Consider the following 14,334-nt stretch of genomic DNA (forward strand, 5'->3'; position numbering starts at 1 on the left):
CCTTCAACACAAATCTTTTAGACATAGAATTCTTTACTACATTAATAAATTTATTGCCTCCCTCACTAGAATTTAATTCCTTGGGGACATAGACTATGTCTTATTAAGCTTTATCAAGGTCTATCCTAACTACCTACTGTGGAATCAATTCTGACTCACAGTGACCCTACACAACAGAAAAGCATTGCTCCATAGGGTTTCTAATAATATAAACCTTTACAGAGCAGTCTGTCCCATTCTTCTCTCACAGAGCAGCTGGTTAGCAGTCCAACACTAAAAGTACTGTGCCACCAGGATTCCTTGTACCTAGTATGTTGTGTGCCTTCAAGTCGATTCCAAATCACAGAAGCCCTAAATAGGGTTTCCAAGGAGCAGCTGATAGATTTGAACTGCCAACCTTGTGGTTCGAAGTCCAGTGTTGATCCTACAGCACCACACCTGTAGTCCGGTACCTAGTATAGTAGGTATGCAGTGTTGAATTGTACTATTAAATGTGAGTCATAGATTTATGTAGGGTTTGTTTGCATTAGCTGTTTTCCAATATGAAGGACAATAAGCAAGCAGCTTGGGTAATATATAAATGACAAATATTTTAGAATCTGTAGAGAATAACAATGTTGTTGTTGTTGTTGTTGTTAGGTGCCATTAAGTCGGTGCCAACTCATAGCGACCTTATGCACAGCAGAACAAAACAGCACGACCCTGGGTCAACCTCACTATTGTTGCCATGCTTGAGCCCATTGATGCTGCCATTTGGCCAATCCATCTTGCTGGGGGTCTTCCTCTTTTTCTTTTTTCTCTTGTTTACATCATCTGTTGGCTCATTTTTGATGACTGTGCCCTCCACTAAAATGTAAATGAAGGAATGATCAGAGCTGTTCATGATTGCATCCTCTGAACAGTGCCTGACATAAAATAGATGGCTAATAAATACTGGATCAATGTAATGATGATGGTAATAGGAATTCTAAAGGATATGGATTCGGTATAACTATACTCTCAGACAAGTTCTCAGTTGCTTTTCATGGTACCTTTGAAATAAATATTTAAAACAGAATTATAGTAAGTCTATTAATATTTACTCATGTAGATAAAAATCATAGAAAGCAGCCTTGAAAGGAAATGCATCAAATTCATGGGAAGAGGGTGGCTTTTGTGGATGAGAAAGGAGCAATGGGACTAGGGTTGAGAGTCAAATACAGCTCTATATGCAGTATTGTTCTTTATTATACTTTGTCTTCCATTAAAATGTTTTTCAACCAATGTTTAATTATCAGTTCTGGGTGGCAATAAAATAGGTACTATTTTCAGTACTTTTCTATATATTTTACATTTCTCAAAATAAGGAAGTTGAATTTTTTTTTTCTTTCTTTCCATCGGAACATGTGTTTATAACACCCTTTTGGCTCTTTGCTCTAATAAAGACTCCAAATTCCACTCTCCAGGAAACTCAGACCAAAATCTATTTTTTCCTTGAAATCAGCCAAGCTTTTGCAGTTGGAAATTCTACATAATGTCCTTGGTTTTCTGTTTCTCCACTTTCTGGGTTTCTGTAGGTAGATAGAGCTGCTGTGTTAAAGGAGAAGTGTCTACGCAGCAGCAACCTGGAGACTGTGGTTACTGGCACTGCTCTGACCCACAGCCCTCTGAAGCTGGCCCAGGACCCAGAATACCGTGCCCTGGGCTTGTTTCTAAAGCACCCGGTGCCTAATAGCCATCTAAGCAGAAGCTGGAAGGGTATGTGGAAAATGTAAAATCTGTAGCTCCCAGACATAACTTTTTCCTTCTATTTTGGTACTCCATTCATGTTATTTAAGAAGTGAGTTCAAAACAATCAGTTAAGCCATTAACAATTCTGTTTTCAAAAGAAGTCCCAGCAGTGGTAAATAGTGATGCATGCTCAAGCTTGGAACAACAGGGTTCTGCGATACAGGGATCTAGGCATAGTTTGAAGAGAGAAAATAATGCTTGACTGCATTATGAATATTGGTTTCCCTTGCCTACTATTGTAAAATAGACAATTGAGTGGGATAGAAAGGAATGTTGGAAAACATGATTTCAGAATTCTACAGTCAAAAAAAACACACAACCCTGTGGGCCCAAGCGTTGCTGACCGTCCAAACCATAGGCTCTGATGATCAGACTTTAGCCACCTAGCAGACATAGCAAAATGTCCCTTATCTGATTATTCAGTTATGCTGGTTAGTAATTCCATACATGAGCCCTGCATACCCACAGATAAATGTAAAAACCTTCCCTAAAAGCCGAGACTGTAAATTCCAAAAAGGCAAAGTTTCTCCCTCCCCCCCCCCCAAAAAAAAAGCTAAAGAGGATAGAGAGAAACTCTGTTAACTGATGGTATGTGGAGGGGATTATAATCAATGTAATGAAACAAGGTATATGAATGTTTGAATGTGAAACCCTGAAAACTTTCACTCAATCCACAATAAAAACCTTAAAAAAAAAAAAAAAACAAAAACACACAAAACATGATTACAGAAAACGTGTAAGCCCGTCTTCAGCCTATAACTGATTTGTTGTTGTTGTTATGTGACATGGAGTAGGTTCTGACTCCTAGCAACCCTCTACAGAGTTCCCGAGATTGTAAGTCTTTATGGGAGTTAACAAAGAAAAGTGGCAAGAGTGTTACAGGGTTGAGACGGAGTTTAAAGCATCTAAATGAAGCCAAGTAGGCAGAGACTAGATCATCTATGGGACTTCAAACCTACCATAAGGAATTTTTGTCTTTAAAGAAGCAATCAGAATCCATAGAGACTTTATGGAACTAATGCCATGATCGGAGTCCTGGTGTGGACTGCAAACCGGAAAGGTCAGCGGTTGAAACCCACCAGGTGCTCCTCGGAAACCCTACAGGGTCGCTATGAGTCAGAACCTACTAGATGGCACTTACAACAAAGTTGTGATCAGGCCTACCTGTCCTAGGCCTTGTTTTTGCCCCATAGATTATCTCTAGCCTCCAGCTAAGCACCTGGTACATGGTTGACTTTTGCCAACATTTGTTGAGATGAATGAATTCTGCAATGCGGGAATGGTAAACTGTCAGGTGCGGATTGAGGGCACCCGTGCAAAGAAGGTGAAGCCATCACTGAGGCAACGGGCGGAGGCTGGGTCGGTCGTACGGAGAGGCAGGTGGCTGGCGGCCTGCGCTGGGCGCCCCGGGGGACCTGAAGCACAGTTGCGCATTTGGGACTCCTGCCTGCGGAGCTCTGCGTTCTAGCTGTGTCTGGTTATCCGCGAAGGGAGAAAGGCCACAAGCGGCCTACGTGGCCCAATCGGAACCCTGCCGGTGAAAAGCAGGGTCGCCCCCCAGGGCCTCCCAGAGCCCACCGCGCACAGGTGAGGCCCTTGGCCCCTATAGGGCCGAGGCGGGCCTGCACCCACTCTAAAACCTGCCTGGCCGCCCCCCGCCCTGGGCCCCGGAAGCCCCTGCGCGCAGCCTCAGACACCCCCGCGCACTCGGGACCCGTGGCGGTAGGTATCTCTCGCCCGCAGCAGCGAGTGGGCCAGCGCTCGGAACTGGGCGGTGTCTGCGCGGACGAGGAGACCCTGCGGGGTGAGGCGCGGGCCCGCTCGGGGTGTGTTCAGATGTTTCCCGTCGGCCGGGCGGAGGCCTAGGGCGGCTCTTGGCTTCCGGCTTCCCGAGGGCAGAGGCGCGGCGGGGCCTAGAGCCAACTGAGGGCGGGATCGTGGGCGTCCGTACCCGGCCAGGCCTCGCTCTTTGCCGCCCGGACCTCCGGCTTTTACTCACATTATAAAAATAATTCTTGTCGCTTTCAGAAAAAAAGTGGGGCAGAAAAACACAAGGAAGGAAGCAAATCAGCCGAAACTCTACTTCCCGGAGACAAACCGGTTAACGTTTTAAGTGTATTTCCTTCCAGTCCCTTTCTTTCCTGAGAGCATGAGCACAGTTTATTTTCACAGAACCTGGATCATGAAGTGTTGTAACTTGACTTCTTTCGCTTAACAATAGCTCACGCGTATTCACCCACGGCTTTATTTTCTACATCCTTTTTATTGGCTGCACTAGCTGTGCGTCCCTGTGATCCTAGCTGATGGCCACATCCATCCCCGGTGCCTGGCACGGGTTAGGCTTTCGGCTTGTTGAATGACTGAACGGTAATTTTAACAGATTTTCTCATGGTTGATTTCCGTTTAGAGGTGTTAGAAAAAGTGTTGTTCAGTCCGCTTTTTATGAGCATGATTATTTGCGTGGAATGAATCCACAAGTCTTAAGACATACATTGCCAAATAGCCCTGAGGGAATTTATTTTCACTTTGATTCCTGTGGTACCATTTGGGAATGTTGTTGCTAAGTGCTGTTGAGTCCGTTCAGAGTCAGCAACCCTGTGAAGGGTTTCTGAGGAGTGGCTGGTGAGTTTGACCCGCCAACCTTGTGGTTCAAACCTGGCCCAAGAGCCATTTGACCGACTTTGTAGCAGGCCCAGTGTTTTTACTAAAGACCAAGCATTACAGTGTCAGCAGCACCTGTTGGTTGGTCATGTGACTTGCCTTATGGCTGGCCTTAACCTGGAGCTTTTACTGAAAGGAGAACTCTGAGCATCTCAGTAATTACTCCTCCTCCGCCTTTAAATAAATGAAAATAAAACGCACTTGGGTTTAGCTTAAACAAACCATTGCAGTCCTCAGTACAGTTAACCTTAACTCAAGGCAAAATAAGTCAAATGAACAGTGGAAACGTTTTAATTTTAAAGTTGTGCAGTGAAACGTAGTTTCATGCATTATGGGTATTAGGTTGCTAGGGAAGGGATTTTAAGATTATGCTGATGGTAAATCACTAGAGACAAAGACAGCTTTCTTTGAAGATATGTAAAAGTTTCAAGAGACATCGGCCCCATCAGTGAAAATACTGGTATATGTTTTTCCTCCCTCTTTGTTCACATTTTAAAATGTCTGTGCTAAAATAGATTTTTTTAAATTATCTTCAAGTTTTGTCATGTAAGTCAGAAAATCAAATGCTTGAGTTAAAAAATGACAGTGGATTATTCATTTCTCCCCGATTTAAACCAAAACCTTTCCTGGCCTTCCTGGTCTAGAGCCTTCTAATGTTAGTCCTTTCTGCCTTGTGCTGTTTCCCTATCTCGAGGCACTCCCAAAGCTGTGCTAAAATCATTTGTTGGTCTCTCCAGAGCCTGAGATCCTATTACCCTCTGAACTCTGTGCCCAGTCCAGGCCTGACACGTAAGTGTTCCATAACTGTTGGTATGCTGGATGAATTTCAAATGTGCCCTGTGCTTATTAAATTGGGCTTATAATATAGACATTTTTGTGTGACAGATATTTCTCATTAAAATGAGACAGGAGCAGAGATGCCATCGTATCTTGGTTACAGGTGTAATCACAAACACTGAAGTCAGGGCGCCTTATTTTGACTGAACACGAATTGAAATGAATGCATTACTTAAGGACAGTGCCTTTTAGTAGTGGGTTGAGGTTAAATGTTGAATAGGAAAACTGAAGGCTGAACATTTATCATAAGACAACTTTTGTTGTAGAGGTACACCTCCCCCTGAGTAAATAAATAGAGCATAGCTGCTGCAAATCATAGACAAACCATAGAAAAACTTTTAAACATGTGGTTGACTTTGGAGTGCTTTCAGGTCACTTAATAGGCATTTAGTAACTATTTGTGAATAAACGGATTATGTGTTTCTCAGAATCATGTTGTATAGACCATCAGAGAAGTTCCTAGTTATGAAGGAAGTAAAGTGGCTTTTTCCTGAGGATATTCTTAAGTGAAAAATCAGTAGATGATTTAAAATAGTAGTAGTTTAAAGTTTAGTAGCAACTTTTGTTCATTAATCTCTGTTGAGGTTTTGGAATAATTCTTCATATGCATATTGTTTTTATTTATTTTGTTTCAGATCATTAGCCTAAGTCTCAATTTTTAAGAGTTCACTAAATGTCTTTCCAGAGTCCTGATGTGGTGCTGTGGGATAATGCACTGGGCCGCAAGATCAGTTTGAACTGCAAGGTTGGCAGTTCAAATTTCCCAGCTACTCACCAGAAACCTTATATAGAGTCACTATGAGACAGAATCAACTTGAAGGCACTTAACAACAACAAAAATGTTTCACCAGTAGACACATTTTTATAGTGCTCAGTCTGATCCTAGCATAGAAAGTTTGTTTTTTTTTTCAGTCAGCATCTACTTGGAAAATTTATTTTAAAATTTTATAAATGGAAGCACATATGCTATTGGTTAATGTTAATGCTATTAATATATTAATAATTATTTAAATATTTTGGACTGTTGCTTAGGATAATGCATAACATAGACAAGAAAAAATTTAAATATAAGTTTATACTAAATCAACTCTTTTTCTTATTTAATTGGGTCTATAGTCCTAGTGTGGAGTCCTGGTGTGGAACTGTGGGTTAGTACTCTGGATTGCAAAATTGGCTTGAACCACATGGTCGGTGCTTCAAGCTCATCAGCTGCTCCTCGGAAACCCTTTACAGGGTTGCTATGGGTTGGAACCGACTTGAGGGCACTTAGCAACGTCAACATAGTCCGAGTGTGAGAAGCTCCGGTAGAGGAGTGGTTATGAGTCGGGCTACTAACCTCAAGGTCAGCAATTTGAAACTACCAGCTGTTCCTTTGCTCTCATAAAGGTTTACGGCCTCAGAAACCCTATGCAGGGTCACTAAGAGTTGGAACCAATTCCACTGCACACCTCCACCACCACCCCTACCACTACCATAGTCCTAGTGTGGCACTGTAGGATAAGCATTGAACTGTTAACTGCAAGGTCAGTGATTCAAACCCACTAGCCAACCACTTCCCAGAAGGAAACTATGACTCAATGGCACTTAACAACAACATAGAAAAAGCAAAGAAGGTAATATAATTGGATATAGGTTTGCAAATTTGTGTTTAGGAAAAAACATCAGTTTTGATGTTGTTTTTGTTAGGTACCACTGAGTTGGTTCCAACTCACAGCAACATTAAGTTTAACAGTCCAGTACTGTACGGTTTTTAAGACTGTTCCTATGTTAGATATACTCTTGAGTTCAAATTTGCCAGATAGGACGTGCTTTAGCCTTTGTCCATATTATATGTTATCTTCAAACTGTGATGTTATAGTTATCAACTGTTGTCTGAGGTTTCTGAGGAGTGGCTGGTGGGTTTGAACTGCTAACCTTGTGGTTAGCAGTCCAGTGCTTACCCTTTGTTGTTGTTGTTAGGTGCTGACGAGTAGGCTCCAAGTCATAGTGACCTTGTGCACAACAGAACAAAACACTGCCCAGTCCTGGGCCATCCTCACAATCTTGGTTAAGTTTGAGCCCATTGCTGCTAATCCATGTCATTATGGGTCTTCCTCTTTTCCTCTGACCCTCCACTTTACCTAACTAACATGATGTACTCCAGGGACTGGTCACTCCTGTTAATATGTGAAAATATGAGATGAAGTCTTACCATCCTGGCTTCTAAAGAACATTCTGACTATATTCCTACACAGATCTGTTTGTTCTTCTAGCAGTTCGTGGTACTTTTAATATTCTTTTCCAACACCATAAATCAAATGCATAAATTCTTCTATGGTCTTCCTTATTCACTGTCCAACTTTCACATACATATCAAGCTATTGAAAATATTATGACTAGGGTCAGGCACACCTTAGTCCTCAAACTAACATCTTTGCACTTAAACACTTAAAAGGTGGTCTTGTGCAGTAGATTTGCCTAATACATTATGTTGTTTGACTTCTTGACTGCTGCTTCCCTAAATGTTGATAGTGGATCCAAGCAAAATGAAGTCTTTCACAACTTCAATCTTTCTTCCATTTATCATGATGCTATTTATTGGTCTAGAAGTAAGGATTTTTGTTTTCTCCATTTTTTACGATGTTATTTATGAGTCCAGTGGTGAGGATTTTTGTTTTCTCCATTTATCATGATGTTATTTATTGGTCCAGTGGTGAGGATTTTTGTTTTCTTTATATTGAGGTGCAACTCATACTAAAGGCTGTGGTCTTTGATGTTCATCAGTAAGTATTTTACGTCCTCGTAGCTTTTCAGCAAGCATGGTTGTATCTATCATCTGCATATCACAGGTTGTTAATGAGTCTTCCCTCCAATCCTGATGCCACGTTCTTCTTCATATAACCCAGCTTCTCGGATTATTTACTGAGCATACAGATTGAATAAGTGCTTATCCTACATACTGTCCATTATTGGAGAATGAAAATGTACTGTTGTTTTAGATACTCCATAAATAATGGTTGACTATATGAATAAATGTTGATAGTGTAGAGAAAACTTTTTTTTTAATGTGATATGATCTTCTCTTTCAATATGATTGTTGTGCTGTCTTTTATACTTCTATATGAAGATTATAATTAAGATGGTACCAGGCCATACCTAAGTATGTGTAGTTAATAGCTGAGGTTCCTTATAACTGGGCCATTGTTTTAGGTTTGAATGCTGTATTACTGAACTTTCTAGAGTCTCTTATAGTTGTAGATCAAAATTTGAATGACATCCTTAAATCCATTTTGATTTACAAAGGATGTATCAAAGTTTATATATTGCTGTCTTGCTTACTCTCTTGCTATGTATTCTCTCTTTTTATGTTTACAGGATACCCTCCACTTCCATAGGCAATGTGATAGGGCTTCTTAATACTAGGGAGACCCATAAGTTTGTACTGCTGTGAGTTTTTTTTTTTTTTGAGAGGTGAGGATTTATTTTAGACATAAAGTGTTCTCACTCTTTACCTAGTTTTCCTTCTAAAACTCTTAGTTTCCCTTTACATTTTGGATTGCTCTTATGGGTTCTAAATTCTTCTTTAACATAATTTTAACTACTTGTGGGTTCTGGCTTTTTCCAGCCCAAGAGGGATGGCAATCTCTCACTTTTAACAGGATAGAGCACCCTGGGACATCTATCTGTAGGGAAAGGCATTTATCAAGGAGAAGACTGAACTAGAGTAAACCTGGGGAGCAAACATAGTTGAACCTATTTTTGTTTAATAGGGTTACAACTGCTAATCCCAAACCTTCAAATGTGGAGGGTTTCCTATGCATGTAAGTATGTGTGTGCTTCTGATTCTAGTAAAACTGAGTGAGCACTGCATCCCAGTGGTTAAGTGAACATGAGAACTGGGCTCCAGTTCTGGCCTGTGCTCTGCTAATGACCCTGAGTGAGCCTTATTACATGAATTTGTTATTGGCACTAGGAACTGAACTGGTTGAACAGGGCCATGTTTATCATACTCGAAAGCAAACTAGCTTTGACGTTATCAAAAATTTAAAAAAGGTTTAAAAATTTATATTCAACCATCATTTAATAATAGCCCCCTGAAATGTACTATAAAGATTACAAAAACATTGCTTATCACAAGGAGCTCTGGTAGCGTATTGGTTACGAATTGGGTTGCTAACCTCAGGGTCGGCAGTTCAAAACTACCATCTGTTCCATGGGAGAAAGATGAGGCTTTCTGCTCCCGTAAAGATTTACAGTCTCGGGAACCCTGTGTAGGGTCACTATGAGTCGGAATTGACTCCACGGTACTTAACAACAACATCACCATATACCATTAAAGTTCCCAAAAGATGCATGGTATTTATGCTGGAGTTTTATGCATTCCCTAGCCCCCTGCTTCATGCCGTTGAACCTAAGCGTGCCTTAATTTAAGAAGCTTGGGGCCCAGAGGAGTACTTAGGTCTACTCTAACTCCAGTGTCCTGTAATATTTGAAATAAATACTAGAAACTTTTTAAAAATTATATATCTATATCAGAAAAAATATTATCTGACTTGTTTCCCCTGGATATTAGAAATTACAAATCAGAATTGTAATATTCAGAAATTGTAATAATCAGAAACTGCATGCACTGTAAGAGCTGACTTGCATAGTTAGAAAAACCTTTCGTAGATATTTTCTTTGCTGCTCTCAATCTCTCTTGCTGCAATTCTGCTTTTTTCTTCCCTGGCTGCTAATTGGATTAAAGGCTGTTTTGCCAACCATGGCATCTGGAGATGACAGTCCTATCTTTGAAGATGATGAAAGGTAAATGTCTCACATTGCAATAACACTAGTTTTTGAAACTTTCAAGATTGTTATAAATCATTCAGAAGAATGATTTATCCAGGCTACATTTTTAAAGATTGTATAATATACAATTCTGCTTTTCCTATGATTTGGAACAGGTGTAATAAATACTTGACATGGAGGTGATCACCATTCAAACATGGCATCCTTTCCACAGGTCTTGGATGTGACGTCTCTAAATAACTCTCAGCACAGAGTTCCTGGAAACTACTTCAAAATGATGAAATCCATTTTTCATCTCTGATTCAGAACATATGTGTAGAGGAGACTGGAGTGAGTGAAGAGTAGAGTATATGGTTAAGAGAACAGGCTAGGGAGCCCAGGGTCTTATGTTTAAATCCCATCTCTGCCAAATTACAAGCCCTTAGCCTCTCTGAGCCTCAGTTTCCTCATCCACAGGGATATCACCCATCTTGTGGTATGAGCTCTGTGAGTTAACACATATGAATCTCTCAAAACAGTGACTGGTACAGAGTTATCACTTAACAACAGCCATGCTAATTACTACTGGAATAAATGTTCGTTCTTTCAAAGCTAAAAAGCTACACCTCAGAGTAATGTGTGTTTAAATTATGACAGGATTTTTTGACAAACTAGACTCCTTAAATTTTTTTTTTACAAACTCTCCTGTGGTTGTACCAAGAATTACTGTTTTTTAAAAATAATATAAAGTTTACCATTTTAATCATTTTTTAGTACATACTTCACTGGCAGTTACATTTACCAGGTTGTACATACTCACCATTATTTACTTCTACAATTTTTCACCTCTTTTGTGATTCCCCTTCTGGCTAGATTGTAAGAAATTGAGTTGAATGTTCATAGTGTTAAGTAGGGATGCCTCTTTTTCATTTATTTTCTCCGTGTGACCTTTGCATTGTACAGTAAATGAGCAATGGGCACATTTAGATGTATAATTAATATACTTTAAAATTGCAGTTGGTATATTAACATTGCTGATGTGCTTTTAATTTGCTAATGTTTTTGTTGCATTACTTATATTTAGTATCATTAGTAGCTGGAGTAATTGTTAAGGACAAGAATTACTATTTGTCATAACATTTCTTTGTATCATTTTTATCTTTGTTGTAGGAAGACATGACATGTCTTCCTATGACTGCGCTTTTTTTTCTGCTTCTTTTTTGCTAAACCCCTAGTCATTGGTTAAAATATGGAAGGTTTGGATAATTTTTGTTTAGGAGTGATTACATCTGAAAAAAAAAAAAAATCAAATACTGGGCTTTTTAAATAGGGTGCGGGACATGAGGGTGTAGAGATAATTTACTGACCTTTCCAGGCATTGGTCTATGTCCTCTCCTAGAATATATTGTTAAGGGTAAGATGATAGATTCTTAATTCTATTAGCATTAAGGTGACTTTGTTTGAAATTACCACACTGTGTATCCATAGATAGTAGTTTGTGTCTTAAAGGAAGAGTGAATAAGAAAATAAAAGAGTTACATGTTCAATGTTGTGAATAGCATTTATTGGGTATCACTTTCATATTTTATAACTTTAAGAGTATTTAACAATTGTCTGTTTCACTTCACAAGGATTAATTAGTTATTATATTATTATTTTGGCACATTATAATTGTTTTGTTATGTTACCTTAGCCCTCCTTATAGCCTAGATAAAATGACGGATCTCGTAGCTGTTTGGGATGTTGCTTTAAGTGACGGAATCCACAAGATTGAATTTGAACATGGGACTACATCAGGAAAACGTGTGGTTTATGTAGATGGGAAGGTAGGAAAAAACATATGTTACTTTGTAAAATGTAGCACAGATAGAAACCTGATTTTGTTTGTGTAGCACCATTTTATGTGAATTTAGGACTTTTTTTCTTGTGATCCTTATTTTTGTTGTTATGCGTGTATCATTTTGCAGTATAGAGCAAACTAATGGTTGTTATGGAATTCATAGAATATAACTTCTAGAATTTAAATGGAAGTCTTTATTTTTTAGTTTGACTTCATGACTTAATAAAATTACATATAAAATAGTAGTGCCATTTGGTCACTTTAATTATCTACATGACGTTCAAATTTTAAGTTTCTTTCATTTGTTTTCAACTTTTGTTATTTTATTCCTTAGGAAGAAATAAGAAAAGAATGGATGTTCAAATTAGTAGGCAAAGAAACCTTCTGTGTGGGAGCTGCAAAGACGAAAGCAACCATAAACATCGATGCTGTCAGTGGTTTTGCTTATGAATACACCTTAGAAATTAATGGGAAAAGTCTCAAGAAATATATGGAGAGTAGATCAAAAACCACCAATACTTGGATATTACACTTGGATGGCGAAGACTTCAGAGTTGTTTTGGGTAAGTTAATGATGTTTCTGCAGGGTGTGTATATTTTTTGATGCCTATTTAATTGGCGTCTGTAACTATCCAGACCTTTTATGGGAGCTTTGAATAGGAAAGGGAGTTTAAGTGAGGTGTATTTCTAATGTGCCCTGTGTAAATGAGTTATGCACTTATCCCACAATTTTATATATAAACTATCTGAGAGCCAGATTTTACTGTGATGAGTCTGACCGTTATAATCATGTATTTACAAAAAAGAAATATTGGTATAGATATTTGTAACTATTTGGTTTAGGGTTAGGGTTAGAAATTAAAGATTCATCAATAAAAGGAAATTTTCTCTAGGTAGCCATAACTTTAGAACAAATGTTTACCATTTTCTCTTCCTGTTACTTCTAGTATGCCTTGCTTTCCATTACACTAAGCCAGTATTCTTTAGATCCTCTCATTAATTCATTGATCCATTTATTTGAATGATATTTGCTGAGTATTATATGGTGGTTGGAGTCCTGATTTGGTGCTGTGGATTAATGAAGCAGACGGCAAAGCCATTTGAACTGTAAGGTCAGTGATTTGGGCTCACCAGCTGCTCCTCAGAAACCCTATACAGGGTCACTATGGGTCAGAACTGACTCAATGGCACTTAACAACAACAACAACTTATGGTGGTTAATATACCGGGCCCTGATATATTTTAAATGTTTGTGGGAAAATATAATTAAAAGATAATGGGATTTTCCATGAACTTTTTGAAGTCCCATTATAGATGAACAGACCTGGTCAGTAGTTTTCAATAGTTCACAGTCCAGTTGTATATTAGAAAATATCTTCTTTTTATTTAAATGAAAAATGTGTACTAACAATAAAAGCACAGTCTATAATCAAAAGAAAAAAACTCGTGTAGCATTTGTATTAGTGAAGAAATGATCTTTTGTCTTGAAGAGTTTCCTAAGTTCTGAATTTTACTGATTGCATTCCTATCTTCTACATTTCATATAAATTGGTAGTGACTCTGAAGAATTGATCACCTTGAGGCTTTTGTTGTTTCTTTTGGTAAGACCACTTTGTAGGTTATGAGATGAACTGTTTATTTGTCTCTGTTTTTGATTTGGCAACCCTTAATGCCTAGTCCGTAATGTAGTCATTCATTTTTGTTTTTATGTACTGTCAAGTTGATCCGGACTCATGGAGACCTTGTAGGACAGAGCAGAAGTGAGCCGTGGGGGTCCTGTGCTGTGGTTTTCAGGAGGACACATCACCAGCTCGGGTGGTTTTGAATCACCAACTTTTGGGTTAGCATTTATTCACTGTGCCCCCAGAGTTCTGTTGTTTTTGTTCTTAGGTGTCAGTTCTGCTAATAATTGTATAACAAAACACAGGCTGTTCCCACACCATTCTCACAATTGTTATGTTTGAGTTGGTGTTACTGTGTCAATCTATCTTGCTGGAGACTTCCTCTTTTTTTTTTTTTAATGTTTTATTGTGAATTATATGATAGTTTACATGAGAGAACTTTAGTTTTACATTCATTCCATCGTATATCATTTCATTGCCATGGTTCCAATCCCCTTCATGCATCATCAACCGATCAAAGGGTATATCCTAGAAACCCTCCCCCTACACTCCCTGCCCCCGCTAGTCTTCGGCCTACAGTCCCTCTCTCTCTCTGGATCCACAGTCCCCAGCCACTTCATCACTCCACGTCATCCTGTCTCCATCTCAGGCATCTCTGGTTCTCTGGGTAGGGTCCCACTCTCGGGCTCTTCTCCGTTGATGGTCTTAGAGACCTCCGCTCCTAGACTGGAGAAATAATCGCTCCCTTCCTTGCTACAAAATGTCTACCTTTGCACTTCCAACCCTCATAATCAGTCCTGATAACCATTATTCACTACAGTATCACGAGTTACCCATCTGTATTTCATTTCGTCA

The 14,334-nt window shown here is 39.2% G+C and overlaps 1 protein-coding gene and 1 pseudogene across 1 annotated transcript in view; both read left to right on the plus strand.

Annotated features, from left to right (window-relative positions):
* Positions 1 to 3,049: 3,049 nt before the first annotated feature.
* LOC102813895 lies at positions 3,050 to 5,916 on the plus strand (annotated as a pseudogene).
* A 4,093-nt stretch (positions 5,917 to 10,009) lies between these two features.
* The window catches only part of FAIM (Fas apoptotic inhibitory molecule), a 34,700-nt gene continuing 30,375 nt past the window's right edge, over positions 10,010 to 14,334 (plus strand). The window contains exons 1-3 of the mRNA XM_006846615.1: positions 10,010 to 10,053; positions 11,711 to 11,843; positions 12,192 to 12,420. Of these exons, the coding sequence (XP_006846678.1) occupies positions 10,010 to 10,053; positions 11,711 to 11,843; positions 12,192 to 12,420 (406 nt within the window). The remainder of the gene's footprint in view (positions 10,054 to 11,710; positions 11,844 to 12,191; positions 12,421 to 14,334) is intronic.

Source organism: Chrysochloris asiatica, unplaced genomic scaffold (assembly GCF_000296735.1).
Source record: "Chrysochloris asiatica unplaced genomic scaffold, ChrAsi1.0 scaffold00028, whole genome shotgun sequence".
Lineage (NCBI taxonomy): Eukaryota > Metazoa > Chordata > Mammalia > Afrosoricida > Chrysochloridae > Chrysochloris > Chrysochloris asiatica.